The sequence below is a fragment of the Lutjanus erythropterus genome, chromosome 12 (assembly GCF_056507025.1).
Source record: "Lutjanus erythropterus isolate fLutEry1 chromosome 12, fLutEry1.hap2, whole genome shotgun sequence".
Taxonomy (NCBI): domain Eukaryota; kingdom Metazoa; phylum Chordata; class Actinopteri; order Lutjaniformes; family Lutjanidae; genus Lutjanus; species Lutjanus erythropterus.
Window position 1 is genome coordinate 35202500 of NC_139328.1, and position 26474 is coordinate 35228973.

The 26474-nt window shown below is 38.4% G+C and overlaps 1 protein-coding gene and 6 non-coding genes across 8 annotated transcripts; 6 read left to right on the plus strand and 1 right to left on the minus strand.

The window, feature by feature from the left end:
• The first annotated feature begins 1516 nt into the window (after window positions 1–1516).
• acot11a (acyl-CoA thioesterase 11a) lies at window positions 1517–25580 on the plus strand. 2 transcript variants are annotated; one of them, XM_084732325.1, is made up of 17 exons: window positions 1517–1652; window positions 3803–4003; window positions 4153–4222; window positions 4326–4386; window positions 5450–5554; window positions 5761–5896; window positions 8438–8529; window positions 9004–9065; window positions 13912–14031; window positions 14133–14271; window positions 18544–18599; window positions 19549–19615; window positions 22206–22289; window positions 22385–22518; window positions 24358–24525; window positions 25004–25130; window positions 25218–25580. In XM_084732325.1, exons 2-17 carry the CDS (start codon window positions 3811–3813, stop codon window positions 25455–25457), a joined length of 1854 nt encoding a protein of 617 aa, XP_084588451.1. In that variant the 5' UTR covers window positions 1517–1652; window positions 3803–3810; the 3' UTR covers window positions 25458–25580. The 2 variants fall into 2 exon arrangements, with proteins under 2 accessions (XP_084588451.1, XP_084588450.1); XM_084732324.1 differs by lacking the exon at window positions 1517–1652 and adding an exon at window positions 1659–1851.
• Window positions 9490–9562, plus strand: trnar-acg (transfer RNA arginine (anticodon ACG)). The gene has a single exon. It is a non-coding gene; the product is annotated as a tRNA-Arg (tRNA).
• trnar-acg (transfer RNA arginine (anticodon ACG)) lies at window positions 10604–10676 on the plus strand. The gene has a single exon. It is a non-coding gene; the product is annotated as a tRNA-Arg (tRNA).
• On the plus strand, window positions 11232–11304 carry trnar-acg (transfer RNA arginine (anticodon ACG)). Its single transcript has one exon. It is a non-coding gene; the product is annotated as a tRNA-Arg (tRNA).
• Window positions 12649–12721, plus strand: trnar-acg (transfer RNA arginine (anticodon ACG)). Its single transcript has one exon. It is a non-coding gene; the product is annotated as a tRNA-Arg (tRNA).
• trnar-acg (transfer RNA arginine (anticodon ACG)) lies at window positions 13266–13338 on the plus strand. The gene has a single exon. It is a non-coding gene; the product is annotated as a tRNA-Arg (tRNA).
• trnaa-cgc (transfer RNA alanine (anticodon CGC)) lies at window positions 24883–24954 on the minus strand. Its single transcript has one exon. It is a non-coding gene; the product is annotated as a tRNA-Ala (tRNA).
• Window positions 25581–26474: the final 894 nt, after the last annotated feature.

A 26474-nucleotide genomic window follows, 5' to 3' on the forward strand; every position in this document is an offset into this window, starting at 1 on the left:
TTTACATGGGATTGAATCTAGCACATAACATAAACTCTTTCATATAAGCTGACACTATATGCGTGTCAGCAGTAAATTTTTCCTGGAAAGGTTGACCTCAGGAGACTCGTCAGTGTGGCAGAGTGAGCCAGTCAACTCCATCACATTGACTGTGACAGGAGCGACCGGCACGAAGGACTGAAAACACAGACGGAGACAGAGAGGACAGCCTAGAGCACAAAGAAACTGCAGAAAGGTAACTCAAAACATTATCCCAGTTGACTGCATCTAGTTTTGTAGTCCAGACTGAAGTTTGTCGTATATTGACTTTTGTCAAGTTACCCAAAGACACACTCACAAAATACCGGAAGTCAGTGGCGTTGCCTTCAGAACTAAAGCAATTGGAGAGGGTCACTACTTAAAAAGTAGCTTAAATCTCATGTAGCTTTTGTGTTGTCTTGTAAGGACGACTATAAGTGCCACGGAAATAATAATGAAGCATTTCATAAATGAATAACTAACGGTACAATAAAAAAAATAAGTCCGTCTAGTGCTGATAAACAAGGTAAACAATGCAAATTAGCCAGGGAGATGTAACAAGCTCAATGGTAAAGGTAAGGATTAATGGAGAAGCCGAAACATTAAACTAAGCTAGCAGACAGGAATTGCCCTTAAATGCCTGATTAAAATGTGAATTTTTAATTTAATTTGGGAAGACAGCTATATTTCCCTTTAAACCACCTTTCCAAATAGATTTTTAAATTCCATTATTTATGATCTATTTAACGTACTTTTAAATGATGTACTTATTGGCTGTTTTATGTTGTTTTTGTAAACTCCCACTTTTTTTGGATTAATATTTCATTTGTAAATGCTCTCTTTACTGCCCATTAAAAATCAAATAATTAAGTACTTTGTAATGTGGTTTATTTTACAGATTAATAAATTATTTTGTAAACAAAGGTAATGTATTAAACCTATTTTTATTTTACAATTAGTTCATTAATGAAGTACATCATTACTATCTCCTATCTCCTGACGTCCACCATAGTATTTTCGAATATATATATATATATATTTCTGAATTCATAAATCTACATCTAAATTATGTACTTATTTTCTGTTTTATATATATATTTTTTAATTTGAACAATTTCTTAATGGAATAATATTTAATTTGCACATTCTTTTTAGAATTCCTCTCGAATAATATATAATAATAACGAATTGCTTTGTAGTTTAGTTTATTTGTTTTACAGAATAATTAATTATTAGTTCATTAGTTAATTAATTTAAAAAAGTCTTTATTACTGTTTATGACCTCTGCCACAGTCTTGTGTGTTGTTTTCTTGTGTTTTCATTGGTTGTGTACACTTATTTCCAGCAATGTACTGTATACTTGTCAAAATTTGTCAGGTTTGTCACTGTGTATCAGACTGCAACACCAGAAAATGTGTCGCCTGCATCATACTTTTATTTCACATTTGGTTACCATTTCCAGAAATATTAAGAATTTTTTCTCTGGGTAAAAAACTCGTAAGTAGCGTAAACAATACTGGTTTTGGCGAACACGGCTTTTATTTTGAAAGGTGTCACCGGAACACCCTCCGCTGATAGCGTTGCATGTTATCAACCTGTATCTTCGATCGGTTATCTTCACAGGCTGCTGTCAGGTCAGTGAATACTTCTTAAAGTAAGCTAACTCGTCAAAGTTAACCGAGCTAAACTTCACTTTTACTCCGTGTTTATTCAAGTAGCTTAGCATAGTTAAGTAACTTAGTATCTTTAGCTTGTAGATAACGTTAAATTACAAGTTAAACTATGTAAAGTCGTTGAAGTTCGCTGTTATTGCAGAAGAATAACTGATAGCAGGTATGTTTACGTCGCTGTTATTAGCTCTATTTCGTATGCAGATATTTCCTTTTACGGAATAAAAACTGTCTAAAGTAGCGTTAGTCCTTCCGTAACCTGTGACTGTGTCGAGTTAGTTCAGCGTCCAGGGACTCTGTCTGGTATGTTTTCCTCTCAAACCTGTGTGGCTTCTTCTCGTGTCCTGTCATGTCATTATCAATATTTGGAGAGAAAGTATCTGGATACTTGTAAAGTTTTTTTTTAAACGTTTAGACTTCTTAGCTAAGTTTCAGTGCTCCATTTTAAGCTGAAGGAACAGGGGACACGCCTGCTGTCTAAATCAGTGCGCTTCAGACAGACATGAAGGACTGCAGAGACATGAGGAATAAGGATTTCTGGTGTATTTGTGATTCACTATGCAGCATTATGTCAGGTATATGTCATCTTCAAAGCACCGGTGTCATAGGCAGCTGTACGTCACTGAATAATCAGGCTGTCTGTGGGTCTGAGAAACTGATGATTGATGACAGATTTTGAGGGGAAAAAAGAAACAATCAGTTTAAAATGAATCATTGAAGAGGAAGCTGTTGCAGTAAACTGTGTCGCCATCATTGACTGCAACTCATGTATACACTGAACTGAACTAATGTGACCTCATGTGTCATGGATTGAGGACATTAAAAGTTTAGATCGCTGAGAAAAGTCACTCTATAGATTGAGAGAGAGAGAAAGAGAGAGAGAGAGAAATGTCAATCAGTTTTTCCAAAAGCCTAAGGTGACATCCTCAAAAGTCTTGTTTTGTCCACACCTCAAAAATGTTCACTTTACTGTCAGAGAGGAGTAAAGAAACCAGAAAGTAGTTCCATTAAAAGGTAGAATCTGCAACATTTTCCTAAAAATACATTGTGTAGACTCATATTACATAATCCCTTTCAATCACACTTAGGAGCCAATAGAAGCCTTTTGTTGCTTGAGACGTTTAACCAACCCATAACGTCCTGATGCATTCAGGGACAGCTGAGACAAATCCGTCTGACTCTACCTTTAAGACGCTGGAATCAAAGGATTTCATTTTTTTGTCTTAAAAAATTTAATAGTCAATTAATAATAGATTAATTGTTACAGCACGAATATATTGTAGGCTTTGTGCAAATACTGCATGTTTGTAGACACACCCTGTGTGTGTAGCCACTCATCTGTGCCACTGAATAACTTCCAGGAAACAAAACCAACTGTCAAACACAGCAATCAGTAAAAAACTGCACAGATCAGTTTAAACAAGTAAGAACAAGTCCAAATTCTATATACATCTGACGGCATTAAAAAACCTCTCACATGCTATTTTTGCCACACAGACAGTGCTGCTGCTACTGACTGAGAGTTGGCAGGGTTTGGAGTCTGTTACTCATGGATGGATTATTGAGCGGAAGCCCTAAACTGGGGGTCAGCAACCTGCAGCTCCAGAGCCCCATGCAGCGCTTTTGCTCCTCTCCAGTGGCTCCCTGTGGCTTTGACAAAGATTATATGGAATATGATTTATGGCCCTTTTTTATGAAACATCATTAATTCCAAAATTCTCCAGTTGTGAAAATAACAAAATCTTTTAGTATGTTGTCAAGTAAAATGTGTGTTATACCCTACATCTACTGTATGGCTCGGTGCCTTTTCTTCTGAATTTTTCGGGTGGCTAGTCTCGAGTCTCCTGAGGCGAGCTATGGATGCCAAGGAAAAATTAATAATAGAATTTAATAATAGTTGTTAGTCTGGACAGATTTTTTTGACAGAAAGTGCTCTTTTGATAGGTTGCCAGCCCACAAGTTTTGGGTCAAACTCTATTTCCTGATGGAAAGTCACAAGGCTCAGTCAAAACAAGACATGTCGTCAGATATTTAGTACTGCTGATGCTGATATCTGACATCTGACCTCAAACTGAAGTTCATCTCAGCCTGAGAAACTCTCCCTCTCCCCTCAGCTTTGAAGATGAGTTCCAGGGTGTCAGCTGATCCAGAGAGAGATGAGGAGGAGGAAGAGGAGGAAGAAGAAGAAGAGGAGAGTGTCAACCTGACAGAGGTGAAGATGAGTCAGATAGTGATGCCGTGTCACAGCAACCATCGACAGGAGCTGAGCGTGGGACAGCTGCTCAAGTGGATAGACTCTACAGCCTGCCTCTCTGGTGAGGGGTGTGTGTGTGTGTGTGTGAGATTCAGTGAGCGTTAGTCATATGGTGTGTGTTGAAATGCTTTATTTGTGAGTGTCCAGAATCTGTTGTAAACTGCTGACTAAGCAGACAGGACATGACAAGTGTCTGTTTCATATGGGCAGCTGAGAGGCATGCTGGGTGTCCCTGCGTCACTGCCTCCATGGATGACATCTACTTTGAACACACCATCAGGTAACAGGAAGTGTGTGTACAGAGGACTTTCTGAATTGCTTGTGTGTATATATGTATATATATACAGTATTCACGCATTTTTCCTTTATGTTTGTCTGCTCAGTGTGGGTCAGGTGGTGAACATCAAGGCAAAGGTCAACAGAGCCTTCAACACCAGCATGGAGGTCAGATGAGTTTGTATTGTGTTCATGCAGTTAATCACATTCATGCATTTCTTTAAACAAACACACCTGCTCAGTCTCTGTTACTTTATATTAAAGGTATAGTTCACCCGAAGATGAAAATTCTGTCATTATCTACTCACCTTCATGCCTATTGAAGGTCAGGTTTAGTTTTTTAGTCCACAAAACACTGCTGGAGTTTCGCAGGAAAACAGTGTTGCAGAATCTCCCAAACAGTGGAAGTAAATGGTGACCAGTTTTCAACCAGAAAAAACAGATGAAACAAACCAACATAAAAAGCCTCCGTACTGCTCGTCTGGTGTAATCCAAGTCTCCTAAAGTCCCAATATACCAAGCTGTCTTGAAAGACGTCGCAGGTTTGGCCTAGAGCCACGTTCATGTGTGCGTGCGCACCATCTGAACTGGAAGTGTGTGGTGTGCGTGCCAAAATGAACGGCATGTTGGGGCTTTAGGTTTATGATGTTAATAAATTCTTCATCTGGAAAGACTTGTCTAAATTAATACTCCTAGCTCCAAGGTTACTGATTTCACAGGTTCCTTTTTTGTTATATTGATTTCCTTTTATTTTCGTGTCATGCACACAAATGGGCCTTTTCCACCAGCGTTTTTGGCTGTGCCACGCCAAACCGTACCGTGCCGAATTGCACTTCTATTATAGCTTTCCACGTACCAAGCCACGCCATGCTGTGCCTGAGATGGACCTACTCTGGAGTGGGGCCAAAGCGACAAAGTTAAGCAGTAAAAATAATCTAAATATGGTGCACATTTACGCTGTTATTGATAATTTTTTTGCAGGCTAAAATACCTAACCCACTGCAGTACATTGCTCAGCTTCAGTGCCGATACTCCAGAGTGAGACGTCAATCAAGATGTCAGTCAAGATGTGATTTGCTGTGGCCATAACTTTTATATCTAAAAAAAAAAGCATAACTTTGATATCATCATTTTTAGTATTTCACACCAAATTTCCAGAGTCTTTAAAGAGCATATTACCTCAGTACACTTTTTCTTTGACCATTATAATCCTTAATATGTTGCATCTCAGGTGGGCATCGATGTGAGCTGTGAGGACCTGTTCTCTGATCGTCATTGGAGGGTTTGTCACGCCTACGCCACCTTTGTTACCCAGCGCACTGAAACAGGAAAAAAGGTGAGGGTTGTGATGATCCATGACTTTTAGGTTTTCATGAATGTGTGTGATGTGATCAGTGGAAACTTGCTACGGTCCTGACTGCACATCTATGTTGAAGTCAGTATTGAAAAGCAAAAAAACACAATGCAACATGAACGTAAAAGCAGATTTAAATGTTAGCTGCTGCACACTAAGTGGACACATTTGCTGATATGACCACACAGGTGATCTTGAAGCCCATTGTGCCTCACACTCAAAAAGAGCAGGTTGAATACAGCGTGGCGGCTGAGAGGCGGCGCGTCAGGATGTTGCACGATGACATCATCAAAGATCTGCTCTGCCATGGATCAATCCAGCAGGGTAGGTTTGACACACACTGCTACATCACAGACCACAGCAGCATCCCACATTTACTGTAGGTCACTATGAGTTTGGAGATTTGTCAGATGGTTTAACTTGTTGCTGAATGTTATGACAAAGTGAGGGACAGCGACTGAGGCCTTACACATAATTGGTCCTATTTATATGATCTATGGCTCATTATCTTAAGTGCATGGCACAAGGGAATGAAAGGCGTGTCCACTTTTGTTTAATGGTGCATAATCTTGGTGCAAAGTAGGGTACAAAGGAGTTGGATTTAGTCTTTTAATTAATCATACCTGTGTTTGGTCGTAACATGAACCTTCTATTCCCTTAAAAAAACAGGTGCACCTGCATCTGGTGCACTGCAATTCAAATTGTGGATTGAGCGAGAAGCAAATATTGAAATGACCAGTTCTAAATGGGAGTGGTCGGGTTGCATGTGGGTGAAAAAGGGTGAAGCATGTCCCCATTTTGAGAGAGATGCTGTGCATTTACACATGACGCACAGCAGCGTAACTCTCTAATCATTCAAGTAAATTGCAAAAGAAAACACACAATGCAAAAGACAACACACAATGAAGAAATCACCTGGAAAGTTTGTACTGTTTGACGTCATTTAAAAGCTGATGTAATGATTAGGGAGGCTGCATTCAGTCATTTTTGGGCTTTTTATGCCTTTATTTAGGTAGGAAAGGAGGATGACAAATAGCCAAGGGCTGCAGGCTGGAATCAACCCCATGGCTGCTGCTGTAGAGGACTCACACTCTACTGACTGAGCTACCAGGGCACCCTGCCCTCACTCATTTTAAACCGTTTTTCATGTGTCCAGTAATGCCCTCTTGGCAAATATTGTTAATATTTAAGCATCGTAAAAAAAACTGTATATGTTAAAACATTGACAGGGCAGAGGAAACTCTCCAGGGAAAACAGAGGAAATACTTTTTTAGACAACTCTGATGTTAGTCAGGATTTATATGCTACTTTGCTCCAAACAATTTCACTGTATGAACAGAGATGCTTACAGCCTGTTTCACCCACCTTCAGCCCATTTGCTATTACCGTTTGTAGGTCAAAACATTAAGTTCAGTTCTCTGAACAATTAGTTTGTTGTTGACAATAGAGGGGAATTTCTCATTCATTCAAGCAAAATGCACATATTTTGGCACATGTCCAAAAGAGTCAGTACAATTGTCTATAATTTGCACAACAACCACTTGCTCATGGCTCGCTGATCAAAACTGATGAGTTGATTCTCAGTGAAACTGTCAAACTCTTCACAGCTTCTGAATGTTCTATCATTTGAGACGTCACATGCAAAATGATCCATTCAGTTATCAAAACCTGTCATGTATATATTCCATAAATATCTATGACATGAGATGTTTGTGATGTCTGTTAAATTGGCCAATGAGCTGCCAGGTGACAGTAATGAACTAGGAATCATGTGGGTGTCATTTTGTGACAGATCTTATATATATATGAATTTTCATGAAAGACTAAAAGTGATATGATATTTTGAGCAGTACAGCTGATGTGATGACAAAACAACTTTTCATTTTGGTGTCATTGAACAACTCACTGACACAGTAACTTGATTTTGAAACATGAATGAAATGTTTTGGTTGAGTTACTTCCTTTTGCAAACATGCAGTAGAGTTTTAGTGTCCCATGAAACAGTTGAGAAAATTGCTCTCACAGTTAAGAAAAAGTTGAGACTGTTTTTGAAATGAGCCAAATAGATCCAGAAAAACTGTAATCACAATGTTAATTTTTAAAACTGTGGAGTGTAAGACTCTGAATAATGTGTTGTTTAAATAGCAGCAAAATACTACACCATTCACTTTAGACCATATTTTTGTTGGTCATCAAAAAATACCAATAAGAATACCATTAAAGTACAACAACAGCAATAAAAATGTTGATTTTTTTTTGCGTTTCCTGATCAGATAAACCAGCACCGGAAAGACTAGAAAAGTTGCACCAGTTAAAATAGAAGCGTCCCGTCAAATTTTAAAATCTCTTAATAATTACTGTTAGGGACCCCTGACCTAGACGATCCATACAATCTCCTCACTTTGGCAGATCGTCTACACGTTTTAATCCTTCACGATCTAATATTGTCATATCGCACACCCCTACAGTGATGAAATATAAAATTTGATTGTAGTCAATAGAATTAAAGTGTCTCACTTTAACACTTGGTGAGTGAGCCAGTGGGTGACTTGTTCCTTCCTTATCATGAACACATACTTAGATTATTTGGACTCAATCGTCACATACAACATTTTGCTACCAGAAATACTCACTAGAGCACCAAATATGGAAAAATACACAACTGAAAAGAGTCCCTAACAAATGCAGCATTTCCTCCTGTTTGAGTAACATTTGATAAAAACTACAGCGGCTCCTCGAGAGCCACAAACAGAACAGGGAAGTCAGAAAGTAGTGAGAGAAACACATTGCTGGTAATAAGACCAACCATATCATTTAAAATCTTGCATTAAATTATTAATTTGCGTGTGTTTGTGTGTGTGTCAGCTGACAGCTCGGCAGCAGACAACGCGGTGGCAGCAGTGAAGACCAAGGTGGAGAGTGTTGAACTGGTTTTACCTCCACACGCTAACCATCAGGTTGTTTATTTGTTTTATATCAGTCTGTCCATCTGCCTCTCTGTCCATTCACCTCAGGAAAAAGGATGAATCGGCAGTTATTTTCTGATTGAACATGGTGATCTGTGCCATTTTTGGTGCTATTAGGGCACGGTCACACATGCACGAATGCAGGGGAGTGACCGTCGCCACATGCATCTTTGCTATTGGTTGAGGCTGCAACTTTGGTGGTCAAAGTTCACCAAAGTTGACCTTCATGCAAAGGGAAGATGCAAATTTGTGCATGTGTGACTGTTTTATTATGCTTAGAATCTTGATTTTTGTTTTGTCATTTTAACTTCAGTAAACATTTTGTTATTGTGTCATTGTGTAACATAGTATAAAATTCATAATTATATCTCTGTGAGTCTAAACATGGACAGCCTTTCATCAGTGGTGTATCATTTGAGTGTTGGGGGGTAAGTTGAAGTTCATCTCTGTTTGTCTCAATACCAGGTGAATACATTTGGAGGACAGATCATGGCCTGGATGGTGAATGTTGCCACGATTGCTGCCAGGTACAGTCACGCATACACACATGCACAAACACACATTGACAGTCATACATGTACAGTATGTACACACACTTGGGTTTAAAATGTGAATGTGACCATGGGCAGGTAAAACACACAGTGGACATACAGTAGTTGTTGTGAAAGTTGATGCTACTGGCCAGAGTACACTGATGTGAGCATTTTGAAATACAGCAGTTTTAGATGTCTGAGCCTTTAGCTGAAACAAGTCATCAATAATTCAACTTGACAAATAATCGACAAATATTTTAATAGTTGTTTTTCTGGCTTGTCACCTGAAAGGACTGGCTACTTTTCTTTGACATCTATTACTGAAAACTGAATTTCATCTCGTTTTGGGCTGATTGAACAGAAACATGACATTTGAACATGTGAACTTGACCTTTGGGAAGATAAGCCTAGTTTTGTAGGGCTAGTGGCGCAATGGATAACGCGTTTGACTACGGATCAGAAGATTCTAGGTTCGACTCCTGGCTAGCTCGGTACAACTTTTGGCTTTTAAATCACTTGGTCCTCGCTTCCAATACATTCGGTGTATCAAAGCACATTTATGACTGGGAACAGCCAAATAATAGGCAAATAACCAGTCAAGCCTTCTGTTTCACTGGATAAATCATTAGTGTGTGTGATTTTCAAAGCTTAAAATACACTATCTCAACAAGGATGGACTGAGTAAAGTGGCTGTGAATATTTCAAGTGTTTCTTGCTAATCATCTTTGTTTGAAAAACAAAATTTGCCCCTGAAGAACATACACAGCAGTGCCAGATCAACCCTCTGGTAAACTTGACTGTCTTTTGTCACACATCATTTAAGAAACCAATATGGAGAAAAAAGTAGCATGTTATGATATTCAGACCTCAAAATATTCCCTCATATCAACAAGGTACTCAGTAGACCAAGAGCCCTCATTGTTTTAAATAAAGTACAACTGACTAGCAGTGGTCAACATGATTTGCATGCCATGCTGTGAGAACCAGACTGTGTCCACATATTACCATGGGTGGGGTTAGAGCAATGGATAATGCGTCTTAACTATGGATCAGAAGATTCTAGCTTTGACTCCTGGCTAGCTTGCCACAAAGTGTAGCTTGTACATCACTAAATCATCATTTCCACTGCTTATTCTCTACATACTGTTTGTTAAAGTACATTTACAAAATGAAAGAGCAAAATAATAAGTGTATGGCCTTTCAGCATGTGTTAAAAGTCTTCTCAACGCTTCAGTTTCAGCAGATTAAAAAGTAGAACCTTTGGTAATTAGAGCATAAAATATACTATCTCAACATCAATGAACTGAGAAAACAAAGTGGCTAGATTGGTTTAAGTATTTTCTGATAATTATCTTTCTGTGAAAAACAAACAAAAATTGCACTTGATTAACATACACAGCAGTGTGTTATAAACCTTCCTTTAAACACACACATCATGTAAGAAACCAAAGCAGAAGTAAAGTTGTATGTTTGATTCAGATCTCAAAATATGCCTTCATATCAAAAGTACAGTGAAATATGTACAGACTATGGGGCTAGTGGCGCAATGGATAACGCGTCTGACTACGGATCAGAAGATTCTAGGTTCGACTCCTGGCTAGCTCGGTGCATTCTTTAGCTTGTAAATCACATAATGCTCATTCTCTACATTCTGTATATCAAAGTATGTCCACAACTGCAGACACCCAGGTAAATGTACTTGCAATGTGTGTTGAAAGGCATCTGAACCCTTCAGTTTCAGCAGCTCAAACAGTCGTGTATGTTTGATGTTCAGAGCCTAAAAGTTGGTCATTTGTTAGTCAGACCTCAAAATAAGTGATCACACTAAGAAAGTGCTCGGTAGACCAAGACAGTGGGACTGTTTTAAGTCGTGTACAGCTGACCAGCAGTGGTAAGCATGAGTTGCATGCCATGCTGTGATAAGCAGGCTGTCTCCACATGTCACTGTGGGAGGGGCTTGTGGCACAATGGATGGCATGTGTGACCAGAAGATTCTAGGTTTGACTCCTGGCTAACTCAGCACAAACTTTAGCTTCATTTCCAATATTCGTCCTCTACATACTGTGTACAAAAGTACATATACAAGAGATATGTACACCACATATGTACAATGTAGTCCACATGTGTAGACAGTGTGTACAAGCAAAGATTTTTTTTGTGGGGCTAGTGGCGCAATGGATAACGCGTCTGACTACGGATCAGAAGATTCTAGGTTCGACTCCTGGCTAGCTCAATGTCATTTTTAGCTTGTCCATCAAGTACTTTTTAGCTACATCTTGTAATAGTAACATAACATAATAGTGTATTGACAAATATAAAGAGCCAAATAATACTAATGTCCTTTTAACATGTATTAAAAGCCCCTGGAACCTTACAGTTTCAGTTGGTCACAGCTATAATAAATATTCATTTTTCTTTAAAAAACTAAACTTTTTGCTGAAGATTCTCAGCAGCACACAATTAAACTTGACTGTCTTTTGTAACATCATTTGTAACACTTACAGGTAAAATAGAAGTATATTTCAAATTCAAAGTTAAGACTATGCTGTCACAACAAGGAGACACTCAAATGGCCGTGATTGTATAGTGGTTAGTGCTCATAGATGCAGCAAAAAGCATCTGAACCTTCAGTTTCAGCAGATCAAACAGTAGAACGTTTGATGCTCAAAACTTAAAATATGATGCCTCAACAAAGAGGAACTGATGAAACACAGTGGCTTTGATGGTCTTTAGTGTTACTTTGTAATCATCCTCTTTTACTAGCTGCGAGCATGCTGGCATGTCTGGTATTTTTTTCCATCTTGTGAGTCTGTCTGTGTGTGTCATCATGGCAAAATGTGGTCCTGGAGACATCTACTGTACGGGAACTACCACAGAGGCAGTTTTATATACTTTGCCAGGTGTTAATATGTTTGTCTGTCTGTCTGTAGACAGATTTTGTCAGTGTGATAGCATCACAAGTTTACAAGAAGCAATCATGAAACTTTACAGGTGTCTAGTTGAGATCAAAATGATGTCAGAGGTTGAAGATGGGTATAGTGCAAGCAAGGGGCCATAGTTTTAAGTGTTGCTTGCTGATCAAGCACAAAAAGAGCATGTACAGCTGGCCTAGAGAAACCCTCTGTCCATCTTGACTGTCTGACATTTGATATTCAGCAACACAAGGAGACACAGTCAAACCAAAGTCACATTTCCACCACATGGTGTGCAGTTTGACTCAGCTCTACTCGCTTTTGGTGGCAGGTACAGGCTGAGCTGATCGTCATAGTGAAACTATTCCAGCAGTTGGTCTTGAGAAGCTGCAGCTTTTATTCACTCACAATAGCAGCCATGATCATTTAGTTGTTAGCATGCTGTGGTGTTGTGGCTGCAGTGGTAGGCTGTACTTCTTTTATGTTGTTGCTTTAAAGTACTTCAGCCTCTGCTTCAGTTTGCATAGTTTGAAAATGCCACATATTTTCCAACTCAACTAGTTACTTGACCAGTGCTCTTCACACTTGGCTGCATAACACAGCACTGTGGCTGTTTGCATGCCATGTTGTGACAACGACGCTGTTCCCAGAGGGGAGTGCATGTGGGGCTAGTGGCGCAATGGATAACGCGTCTGACTACGGATCAGAAGATTCTAGGTTCGACTCCTGGCTAGCTCGGTGCATCCTTTAGCTTGTAAATCACATAATAATAACATTCTCTACATACTGTATATCACAGTATGTCCACAACTGCAGACACCCAGTAATAGGTAAATGGTCTTGCAATGTGTGTTGAAACACATCTGAACCCTTCAGTTTCAGCAGCTCAAACACTGCTGTTTAAACACACACATCATGTATCATGTTTGATGTTCAGAGCCTAAAAGTTGGTCATTTGTTAGTCAGACCTCAAAATAAGCGATCACACCAAGAAGGTGCTCGGTAGACCAAGACAATGGGACTGTTTTAAGTCATGTACAGCTGCAGTTGCATGCCATGCTGTGATAAGCAGGCTGTCTCCACATGTCACTGTGGGAGGAGCTTGTGGCACAATGGATGGCATGTGTGACCAGAAGATTCTAGGTTTGACTCCTCATTTCCAATATCATCCTCTACATACTGTGTACAAAAGTAAATTTACAAGCAATATGTACACCAAATGTGTACAATGTACTCCATGAGTACAGTGCACACCACATGTGTGCCAATCAGTTTTTATGTGGGGCTAGTGGCGCAATGGATAACGCGTCTGACTACGGATCAGAAGATTCTAGGTTCGACTCCTGGCTAGCTCGATATAACCTTTAGCTTGTAAATACTCATTTCCAATACTTATTCTCTACATACTGTATATAAAAGTACTATTACAACAGTTTCTGTCAGACACAGCCATAATCATCTCTCGTTAAAAAATAAAATTTGTTCCTGAAGAACATGCACAGTAACACATGATGAACCTGTGCAACTTGACTGTCCTTTGTAGCACATCATTTAGGAAACTCATACAGATAAAATAGTAGTACATGTCATATTCAGAGCTCAAACTGTGGTATCACAACAAGGAGGCACTCCTAAACCAAGTAACCCTTCAGTCAGAGCAGATCAAACAGCAGAACATTTGCTACTCAAAGTTTAAAATAGATATAGATGTTATTTCCCTTTTCCACCCTGAGGAAAAGTTTGAAACAACAGTGACTCTTTTGACATGAAGGAATCACCAAATACTTTTTTAGTTTTGTTTTAGTTTTTAAATTTCACAATTTTTTAAACACAAATACAGTTATTGTTGCAAATACTTGACATGGACAGTTTGTTGTTCTGTTTGATTTTTTTCTCTTATTGTGTAATGTCTCTGTTTGTTTCTGCAGTCGTCTGTGTCAGGCTCACCCGACTCTGCGGGCCATTGACATGTTCACCTTCAGAGGACCGTCTCAGGTTGGAGACAGACTGCTGCTGAGGGCAATAGTCAACAACGCCTTCAAAAACAGGTATCAGAGTGTTCAGAACAGAATCAACCATAAAGATAAAGAAGATAAGATCAGATCTGTGTGGAGAAAACAGGTCATGATAACAGATGTGTGCCCTGCAGCATGGAGGTGGGGGTGCGGGCAGAGGCGTACCATGAGGATGGAACTAATCGACACATAAACTCTGCCTTCATGACCTTTGAGGTGCTTGACAACCACGGGAAGCCATGCACATTACCACGGATACGACCCGAACCTCTGGTGAGTTGGCGCACAAAATTAGATCTACTGAAGAAGAACAATTGTAACACTACACATGCATTTTATAGACATTTTTTCTGATTCAGTAAGATATAACAGAAATAGAAAATCACCATTCATTGTTGTCTGTACTGTAAAAACACTCAGTTGAGATAGAAAAGTTTTGCAAAGGTTTTCCATCACGGTCGAGATGGAAAAGTTTTGCAACTTCAGCTGATATTAACTAAGTCACAATACATGATAAGATGTCCTGACATATTAGGGATAATGCACAGTGAGCAGGTTGTTATTGTGAAATAAATGACAGGATGATGCAGGTTTTTTAATTAACCTGAAGGAGTTTATTTCACAATAATGACCTGCTCACTGTACATTATCCCGCTTATTACATAGTAACTTGCCAAAAAAAAGAAAATGTTTTTGGCACACATTTATGTGACACAAAATATTAATTTTAGAACTAGAAAGAACTTTATGGCTCTATTTCACAATGGTGACCTGCTCACTGTACATTATCTGGCTTGTTACATGGTTATGTACCAAAATAATCAATAATTTGGCACAAAATATTAATTTAAAAATGATTTTAGTGATTTAACAATGATTTTAATGTTCCTCCAGAATCTATGATCAGAGCTGTGTCCATAGCAAGGGTCTGTTCCTCATAACAACAGACTGTTATATAGAAATAAGAGACCTTAGAATGCTGAAACTGACCAATCAGAATCCAGTATTTAACAAAGCCATGTAATAAACAAAAATAATAAACGAGGCGGAGGCAACAAACGTTGCACCTCTTTGTGTGGTGGCTTGCATTCCTTTTTTTTCTTTTAACTGGTCATACTAGGGACAGTGCGAGGTTAAATTTCCCAGGTTAACATCAGATTAATAATAAAATCAGTAAACAATTTATTATCTTTTCAAAACAAGCACTGTTCATTTTATGTTACTTAATCATATACCTTTAACAGCAGGAAATGGGTGAAAAACTCCTTTAAAACAGAGGGAGCAGGTGGGGTCAGTCTTGTGTGGAAGAAGATAGTCACACACTCGTAGCCACGAGGGGTCCTTAGGGTATAGCTAACCCTTTTTATGCCTGATTAAATAATGTTTTTGTAATAAATCTAATGGAGGTGATGGAAATCTGGGGCACAACTTTGAAAGACCAACATTTTCATAAAAAAACAGATTTTAAAACAAAGATGATTATACTAGCTCATTTTTACACCTGTGTTAACAGCAGATATTGTTAGTTTCAGATTTTGAAGGCTTTTAACACATTTTTAAATTGTTTGAAGTTGTGAATTCTTGTCTAGGACAAGGCTGTTTTCTGGTACAGTTTAGGAATTAAAAAAATTAAAGCAAACCAAAACATTTCATAAATTACATATATTTGTCATATACAAGCATACATTTTCACCCCCCAAAAAATGTAATCAGAGTGTGATTTGTCCCATTTCTCAAGAATGGGTTGCAAATGTCAAAAGAAAAAGTTACAAGAAGGTAAGTGTTGTGGAATTTGCCTCACTTGCCTCACTAGCCCTTAGATTGTTCCCTGAGTCTCTCTTTATATGGGTGACAATGCAGTCGTGAAGGGTCCAGTCATAGGTCATCTAACCTGAACAGGCACACTAGTAGTTGGTCACTCTGCACAACTACAGTCCACAGCTGCACAAGTATGAGAGTAGTGCATCCCCCAGATACTTTCTCCTGAGGTCCCAAGGTTATGGCTTATCGGGCAGACAGACTGTCTCCACATTCTCTAGCAGGGCACAATACATGAGCAAGGCCGACAGATACAGTGATTTAGAGCAAAGAGGTATGTATAGCTTCTTGTTTTGCACTTATGCCCAATAGAATTTGTGTACACATAGATAGACACATCAGGCCCATACATGGTGGCGTGTCAAATTCCAGCGAATGTCAGGGGACAGTAAAATACCTTCACTCGAGAAGTAACCTTCAGAATTGGGTTGGCAGTCACAATATTCTCAGTGTATTGCTAATCTGAATTCTCCTCGATCGAGCTTCATTAAATACTCCTGTGTAAGTCATCTGGGACTCCCGAACTCTTCTTCAGTGTCTGAGTGAACCATTCTTCAGAATTTCCACTACAGTAAGTGGTTGATATTATTTAAGGAAACTAACCCCTGTCTCGGACTAGGTTCCTAAAAGGAAAACCTCGAGGAATAAACATGATATCCTATAGGTAAATTTGGGGAAAAAAAACTTATATTAGAAATATTAGAAAAATATTTGTGTAATATTCAGAAACTATTATTTCTGATAATACAGCTACTGATAATATATTGAATATGTTCATCACCACCACCTGAAAAAAAAACACAGTACACTGTTCATGATCATTTCTTAGCTGATCCAGTTATAAACTATAGTCTTATTAACGTGTATTTAAGTTGTACCCATGTACTCTTTGACACAGGTTTTGCAGGGTTGGGATTGGAGAGGTGTGAAGGCCTCACTGAACAAAGATCAGAGCTATAAACTTCACTTGACTCAACAAGTCCGAACTGTTGGGGGAAAAAAAGATCACCACTCTTTGAAGGACTGGCTTTGTGTTAACTGAAGCAGCTCTTATCACAGTTTCTTAATCCCACATGTATGAATCACACTGAGAAGAGCTCAGTTGCCGGGTGAAAAGTACTTTGTTTATGGGTTCTCGTATGAATTTGGAGATAAGAATACTATAAACAAAAACACAGCTATCCCAGACTGCAGGCTTCTACACATTGAGATACACCAGGGACCAAAGATAGACTTTGACTACAGCTTAGATATAACAGATAGTCAGACTTTAGTTGAGTGCAAGACGATCTTAAGTAGGACTACAGGACAATGGATTCTGGGTAAATTTTTCAAAATAAAAAAATGGCTGACCAAGAGACTGCATCCAACCACTCAGCTCTCTTTACCTCTCTCTTTTAAATATATGTCTTTTAGAGAAATTCAACAGTTACAAGAGTTTAGTTAAGAGTGTAAAATAAAAAAAAATCTGATATGGAAAAAAATGTTCGTGACATTAAACAGTGTGAATCCCACTGTTGAGAGGCGCATCAGGGAGCTTCAAAAAGATATACAAGATGTACAAGACACAAAGAAATCATTGTTCTCTCCATAACAATTTTAGCAAACTTGTTGGGTGCTACTGACCAGTTGAAGGCTCTGATTGTTACCATGGTGACATGGGTCTATAAACTGAGTCAGTCTGGGGGTAAGGTGTCTAATTTTTTTCAGCTTACAGTTAGTGAGTCTTTATTTTTGTTAAAATGGTCTAACTTTCAGCAGACTAATCTATGAGCAAAATTAAGCCTAGTTTAACAACGTAGACTAGTCAAAAATATCTTTTTGAAACCAGCCCCCAAGGTGTAAACAACACCTATGTACAAAAAATCGTGCATACACAATTTCCCACACACGTTTCACTGATTGTGTTAACCACGTGTCCATGTGGCTTTATAAATCTGATGTAAAGAATGTGTATGCATGGTGCATGCACACAGTTTCGGGCATTAATCTACACAGTTGCCCTGGTTGCATTTATTATTATTGTTTATTGTATTTATTGTGGGTTGTTATGTGATACTCAAGTATTTGTGGAGGCAACAAAGAATTCCCATAGTATGAGTGGGGGAGGTCAAAAAGGGATCAATCAATCGATGTCTTTGATGTGTCACACTCTAATATTTCCCGCCATCTGGTGACTTCATGAACGGCTAAAACTGGGAGTCGCTTTGACGGAAGGTTTTTAAAGGATTTTTTTAGGGTATGTATCGGGAAATGAGTGTGTACAAAGACATTGTAAATTAAACATTCATTAATAACTTTTTGTATAGTTGTATATTGCAACAATTATGTAGTGATGTCAGAGAATGTATGATACGTTGCTGTGGAAATGAAACTTTGATTGAGAATAAAATACATTAGGTAATGTTCGGTATAACCAAAATTTTAATGTGTTTCAAAAAAAGATTATTCGATTATTGATTGTTAATTTTATCAATGATGAATTAAGGTAAGTGCTTACAATTTATAACCCTAATTTTGACCATTCTTTTTTATGTCTGTTTTTATGAGTTCCCCAACTTTATGGAACTGCAAAACTTAGACACTGGAATATACCTTTAATTTGATAATAACGTGTCCAAGAATGCTGTATTCAGCATGTTTAGTTGAAATTCCACTATTGCATGCTGGAATAGGTGAATATAGAAGATGGATAAATGATTTTCTCTCCCTCTCTTTCATTTACAGGAAGGCACGAGGCGCTTTCAAGAAGCCATAGCCAGGAAGAAGATCAGATTGGACAGGTAACCCATCTGTTTATCCCTGTGAAGATACTTTCTTAGCTCTTAGATCCACTTGTTTATGCCAGTAGTAGTATGCACAGTTCGTGTGATAGTTTCAGTTTATTTGGGGTAAAAATAAGAGAGATTGAACATTTTAGGCGAGAGCACACACCACAGAAATGTCAATATGCAATACAAGCCTCTGCACTGTGTGGAAATGTCACCCCACCCCTCCTGCTAAAGACGTTCATGAAACATGTAAACTCTGGTCTACAGTGCCACCACTGGTCAAAAGTGGTTGCAATAGATTTGGATACTTACTACAGTTAAATTGTAATCATACCAAAAATGTATTGGACATAAATAGGACCGTGTAGCCCCTCTTTTTGTTTTTGACACTTCCTTTTTATTGCATTTTCATATACACATATAACAACAGCATCAAAACAAAATGAAATAACATCACTGTTGGATTTCATACATTTATGCTTACAGTCACAATCTTATTGTTCTCATCTATCCACTTGCATTTCTTCTGGATCTGTAAATAATTCATTTTCCCCATTTTTGTTCATATTTGGCTTCTTGTATTCTTAAAATGTTAGTTTCTCCATCACATTTTTTTCTTCGATTTTATTTCTTCTGTTATATCTCAGCACTGTGGTTGTGCAGGAGAGTCCTGTCTTTCCACTTCCTAGTCATTTCTTTCTTACTAGCAGCCAGTAAAACCTTCCGTAATGTTTTCTCTACCAGATTACCAAAGTATAGTACTGTACAACTGCTGGGTCTTACCTGAGTACATCTTTCATAACATCACAAACCTTATCCTGCAGCCACATGTCAAAACATCCACCACCCAGGCTGTTGCTTGGATAGCTGTCTGTAACCTCTCAATTTAATGTAATTGTGTTGTGTTGTTCACTTGACAGTATCATAAATCATTCTCATTGCTCTGGGTTTCTTGTTCTAGAAAGTACATCATTTCCCGTAAGCAGGGCGAGGTCCCTTTGTCTGTACCCTGGGACCCCAGAAACCAGGTGAGTTAACAGCTCAGGAATCACTCAGGACTGTGTACAGTGAATAATACAGTCATGACGGCTCATTCTGGTCCACATGCTCACACGTGGAGAGGAAGAGACGCATGAAGAGAGTGCTAGACTATATTTAAGGCATAAACATAAAAAAAAAAACTAAAATCATCTCATCTTCACAGGCAGGTTCATTTGCTTAAAGTGTCTTAAATTACTGCTGTATGCTTAGTTTGCTGTTTTACAATGTTTACTATGAAGGGACGGTGTTCTTGATATGTCTACACTTCATCAGTTGACCGCGGCATGGTTGCCTTGGTTACTCAAAAATGTCAGGCCTCTGCAGTACATCCTGAGTCGCATGACCCATCAGTGGTCCACAGAATTTTTTAAATACTGGCTCACTACACAGGGAACCTAGACCTGGAGCTGGTACCAAAAAAGTAGCAGATACCAGGTACTATGTGTAATGGAAAACCCAAAAAAAAAGCAAGTCACATAGTTTAAGAGTCGGCTTCTTAAGGCTGCAGCTACATGGAAACATTGACACATTGCAGAGTTTTCTATATCCACACTGCAGTGTCTTTCAGTTTTGAATTCTAAAACCAAAACAGTCACACTCATGATGTGTTTTTCCTTTTTAATTTAACCTGTAAAACTAAGATTTGTTTGACACAGTTACATTATATTATCAACATGTTTTCATATGCAGACATTGCAGGGAACGTTATATCCACTAATCTGAGATTGTAGAGTAAAATACTGTTTCACCAACACCTGCTTTATCAACATTTAGACTCACATAAAAATCATGACTGATAACAGGGTCAACTAGAAACTCACAGCTCTGCATTATTGACTCAGCTGAGTCACTATTAATAATACTGCCATGGTCAAAGGTCAGTTGAGTATTTGAGAGAGGAGTATAAATGATTAATTATTCAAGGACCATACTAGTTTATTTAGTGCAGTTAATGTGTGTGTAGCACTACTACTAAACATCTACAAAGCTTCTATGTGTGTGTGTGTGTTTTTGATTTGATTGATGATCATTTAATTTCAGTGCATTTAAGTAAAAAATTAGCTTGTAAGCACATTTATTGAGATCTACATGAAATTAGATTTTGTGCATGAATCGTTTGTATGAAAAGTTTTCATCTTAAATTGTGACAGTTTAAGAACTTTTGTGGTATTCATCAATACTTTAGCATTTCCTGGTTAAAGAGCACTCCAGACCATTTGTAGACCAGTACACACAGAAGTCAGCTCATGTTTTGTGCTGTGAAATACTTATAATGAGGAAGAAGAATGTACATGAAATGAAAACACAGAAGAAATGATACAACTATTTATTCATTTAAGAAGAACAAGTTTGGTTACTGAGACAGATTCTTCTAAACCTGTATGCCACTCTCGAGCCTCAGTTTAGATCAGAGACAAAATTCTCTAATCCGTCTCATCTGCAGGTACTCACTGCTGCCAGTTTCCTGGCCGTCTAGAGAGAGTTTGTTGACAGGTCTGACATGTCCTGGTCCACTGTTTAACCAGTATTTAGGCTGCATTATTCACAAACAGACAGCTGCTTCTCTAGTTAACACTAAAGTATTACAAACTGTGGCTCAGCAGGCCAGATCAATCCACTGTATGTCTACATCAAACACCATCTCCACATCTGCTTTACTTCTCTATCTAGGTAAAAATCCATTAAATGAATATCCAAATAATCTGTGATATGTTAAAAATTGCCTGCGCATGACCTGGCTGCACTCTGACAGAGAAACCAGAGAAATCCGACCAAGGCTCCAGTCTGCTCCTCTATGTCTGTTAAAAACCAGGGCTTTATTTGCATTTTCTTGTGTCAGTGGTTTGTTTTGTGGTTTGCACATGGCACTTAAGTCTGCTGCCCTTATATGGATTTATTTGAGTGTTTCCGTGTGCAAACTTCATGATATGTGCATCCAATTTAAGATCTAATGTGATTCATCAACTTATTATCAACAGACTTGGCTGTTTCACGAATCCCACATTTCATGATACAATTTTCATATTTTGCTGCTTAGTTGAAGAACAAATATAAGAGAGAAAGTAAGAGAAAATATTTGTGCATGAGGACTAATGCTTTTAAATCCGCACTGCATTCTGCTTTGACAGCAACAAAACCAGACTGGATTAACCATTTACAGGAAGTTTCTTCATACTGTACTTGAAAATGAAAATGAGTGGCCACCTGAAAATAAGGAACATAAGATTAAGTAATCTAAAAACCATGTCATAGTTTGGAAAATGGGCAGCAGTGGTAGATGACATATATTTGATTTTGTAAAACTAAAACAAACTGTGGCATCACACTTACAAGACAAAGATACACATTCATTCAGTAGTTTCTAGGCTAATATAAAAACTGAGGTTGTCACTTTTTTAGAGTTTTGTGATTTTCATCATCTGGTTAATTCTCCGTAACAGAACATCTTGTACTCTTAAGCAAAGCAGGATCAGAGGGAACATGCAGCAGCATGACTGTCTGTATCCTAATGGTATATTCTGCCCAATGTATATGCTTGTGTTTGCTAATGCACATGCATGTTTCATGCGTTTCCAGGTGTATCTGAGCTATAACAATGTTTCAGCTCTGAAGACGATGGCTGCTCGAAACAGCTGGCGCCTCAGCTCTGAGAAAGACAAGGTACCTGCTGAGCCTCTCCCTGAGATGGAGATGTAAAATGTGACTCTCCTCTTCACCGTGCGGCGCCGGACGTTTCATGTGATTCTTTGTTCCAGGTTCGTCTTTACACCCTGGAGCGGAAGTCCATGCTGAGTATCAGGGTGGAAGCAGAGGTGGATGTTCCCGCTCACAGAGCCTTTCGTCTGCTGGCTGAGCTGAGCAACAGACCACGCTGGGACACACATTATCAGTAATGCTTTCACATTTCAGAACCTGATCCTTCCTGTCTTGTCTGCCTTGCTTCTAACTCATTTTGTAACAGCCCTTGTAGGAGTATCAGCTTATCCACTCTGTTCCTCTTAAGCACTTCTAGAATGTGTTTATGAGACACAAAGGCTTTTGTAAAGTCAGTGACCACACATGATGGCCTGTGTCTTGCTTGTTCAGGTTTATAATGTCTTAAACAATTCCCAGATTTAGTGAGCAACCAAGGGATTCAGTGAAACCACTGCTACATTTTTGTTTGTACATTTTTCATTCAAATCACCTAAGAAGGCCCTTTAAATAATTGTGGATCATTCATTTTGAGAATCAACATTGGTCATTGCTCCCTTGTAGTTTAGCTTAGTGCCATTGTGCTCAAAAGACTTCATGATAGTGCTTAGGGCTGCGATGAATTTTTATTTTCATAGTCGATTAACTGACTATTTCCTTGATAAATTGATTAATAGTTTTTGTTTTAAAATATCAGAAAATGGTGAAAAATGTCAATCAGTGTTTCCCAAAGTCCAAGATGACGTCCTCAAATGTCTTATTTTGTGCACAACTAAAAGATCTTCAGTTTACTGTCAGAGAAGAGTAAAGAAATCAGAAAATATTCACATTTAAGAAGCTGAAATCAGACAAGTTTGACTTTTTTTAAATTAAAAAATTACTCAAATCAATTGATTGTCAAAATAATTGGCAATCAATTTAGTAATTGATTAATAATCAATTAATCATTGCAATCAGTCAAAAATTATTGTGCTTTTTCTGTCTTTTCTGGCAAATGACTTAGACTCAAAATATGATTGTAGGAAGGAGGAGAGACAGCCTGTAACCATCACTGTACAAAAACATACAAACAGTGCAGTTACACTGAATGGAGAGTGAAAAGTTGTGTGTCTTTGTGGGGATGTTGAGGAAAGGAGACAAATGAAGTTATTTTCAGAACATATAGTTTGTTTGAGAGGCGCTAGATTATTTTTACCCATTATACACTTTTGTTAAATGCTTGCTTCTACATTATCCCTCACGTACACAGTATTATCATTTGTGTATTATTCGTATGATATCAGTATTCATTTTTTAAATATCACGGTTATTGTCAATACCTGTATATTGCAGCACCCCTACTTTACCACAATACAAGATTCTGTTAAACAAGTCATTCAGCTTCTTGACTTAATTTGGTGTTATTGTTCAACATTGTTCAATTTGGGAAGTGATGCAAAGTGAATTAATGGAATTTGGTGAGAGGATTTCTCTTTTCTGTCAGTACGACTTTCTCTTTCTTCCAACTCCTGACCTCGCTCTAAACAGGTCTTTACCATTGTGTTAGTAATGCTTCATGTACACATGAGATCTCAAAAGACACATTTACACTTAAAGAGATCCTTCTGTCTTTGATGTGAAGAATCTAGATAGAGCAGTTGGTTTAAGCTCATTGTATTTAACACAAAGTTCAACATCTACTGAGCCCAAATAGCTTTGTTGATAGTTGTTAATTTAGCGTGGACTCTCATTTCTGGCAGGTTGCTATATAAGAGCGTGGCTAAACAGAAACACAGCAGATGATAAAGCAGAGTAAATAGTCATCTATATAAATTCAGAGTCTGGGTTCATGTTTCTTCTTAGTTGATGTTAATAGACAGACAGACAGATGGCTTCAGTCTTCTCACCTAACTTTCAAGAAAGCAAATAAGTAGATTTCTCAAAATGTGGAACTTTGCCTTTAATAATCTATTCAATATTCCCTAACTTTATTTCAAATAAACTACTTTTCATCATCTTCATCAGTGGTGTCTCTCTGTGGCCTTTCCTAAACCAGGAAATGTGAGCTGATTCACCGGGTGGACGATGATGACTTCCTGTACCGCGTGGTGACTCCGTCGGTGCGTCAGGGTGGAGTCGGTTCCCCAACCTCAGTCAGTCCGGGAGAAGGGATGATCCAGGACTTCATCTTGTTGGCCTCCAAGAGGAAGCCGTGTGGCAGCGGGTCAGTAGAAAGAGGCAGGATGATCAGCTCACAGGTCATAGACCTTTATTTGGACATATAATACTTTTTTCTACCAGAACTTCTTTCTGTTCTACTAGAAAGAAAGAAGTGCTGGCTTTTAATTTTTAAAATGTATTTTTTTAGGTGCTTTGAGCACCACAGGCCGAGTTCCATTTAGTCTCATTATACTGGAGAGAAGGCAGACATCTCTACAGCTGATATTTCCAAAACTCTGCAACTCACATCAAAACTATGTCAATGGTTAACAGCACTACAGGTCAGGGGGGGAATATGTATTTAGGATAGATGGGTGAATTGTCCCTGCAGGATTTATTAAATAGATAAAGAATTTAGAAATGGAGATGCTGGGGATTGAACCCAGGACCTCATACATGCGAAGCATGCGCTCTACCACTGAGCTACATCCCCTTTGTCTCCCAGGCTTAGGAGTCGGCTCTTGTTTTTTTTTTCTCTGCAGAGATCCATACGTCATCGCTCTGCGTTCGGTGTCCTTGCCCACTCACCCTCCCACTGAAGGATTCAACAGAGGGGAGGTTCTGTGTGCTGGATTCACCATACTGGAGACCACAAACAACATGTCACTGGTGAGACAAATAAAGATCCTTGCTGATTAAACAGGTTTATATTTGTGTATAATCTTAACAAACTTTATTATTTGAATCTCTCTACAGGTCAGTTACTATACCCAGGCGTCTCCAGAGGTTCTTCCCTACATCTCCACAGATATTGCCGGCCTCTCCTCCTCCTTCTACCACACCTTCTGCTCCTGCAGCCAGTACCTGACCAAGAACAGACTGCAGTCCGACTCCGAGGAGCAAACCGGCCAATACCAGGCCGCGGATACAGACAGTCCCACCTATGACGACGAAGCTGACAATCTGTCAGCGGCCCTCTGCAGAACCCAGCTGTAGACAGTCAGCGGTACTTTCCATGCTTACGTTTACGTCACAAAGTGTAGATGCAGTTCATACAACATGGTACGAGGAACATCTTTTGAAATATATTTTCCAGCATAATTAAAAAGTGAAAATCAAACTGTCAAAATTCTCAAGAATGAGTGAATTAAGTTTGTCCTCAGATGAAACATGGCATTCTGTGTCACCAGTAATCAGCTAATGAGATTTTATTGTTGTTATTTTTAAGGTAAATGAAGAAAGTGAATGTAAGAAAGTGTGTGGGTTTACAGGAAATGAGGGGTTCATTTAAAGAACACTAACAGTAGCATTAAGTGGTGAGAGAATTGTCTGACTGCAGTACGCACAAGGTAACAACTTTTTCTTACAAAAGAAATTGATAAAATCAAAGATCTTTTATTTAGTGCTTTCATAGGACTTTAATAAAGTGTTTTTTAAAACAGAATATGTTCATTTTGTGTCCTTCCAATCAGAATTGAACTCAGCTACATGTCATATAATTGCACTATGTCACTTTGTGTTGGAGCTGGTTTGATGAGAACATATTCAGGGTTTCTACACCTTTACCAAAGTCAAATTCAAGCACTTTTCATGTTTATACTATATATACATACTCAAAATGATTAAAGATCATTATTACAGAATGATCCAGACAAAAAAAAAAATCACCTGTTTTCTCTGATTATTTTTTTTTTGGATTATTTTTTGAAGTGTTTGTTGTTGTCATACTCCTTTCAGCTGCAAAAGGCTGAAATGTTCCACCATCAAAACTCTGCTGTAACTCATGGGGTTGTGGTGCACTTGTACCTGCACCTCTTGTCCTCTTGTGGCTGAAATGAGTATTACAACAACAAACAACAATGACCTTGACAAAACAAATTCACCTGCCAAAGCTTTTCTTTTTCACCTGTGTTCACAGAAGAGCACAAATGAACTTAAAAAGACTATCAGGCCAGACCTTTTCACCTGTTCTTATAAACACAGGAGAGACATCTGTTTATGTCTGATTTAGAA

Bases quoted from the DNA above. Each gene is read 5' to 3' on its own strand.
- acot11a (XM_084732325.1), top strand. From the start codon at position 3,811: ATGAGTTCCAGGGTGTCAGCTGATCCAGAGAGAGATGAGGAGGAGGAA. The intron at 5,897-8,437 runs GTAGGTTTGACA...TGTGTGTGTCAG, and splicing joins CCATGGATCAATCCAGCAGG to CTGACAGCTCGGCAGCAGAC. The intron at 25,131-25,217 runs GTGAGACAAATA...ATCTCTCTACAG, and splicing joins CCACAAACAACATGTCACTG to GTCAGTTACTATACCCAGGC.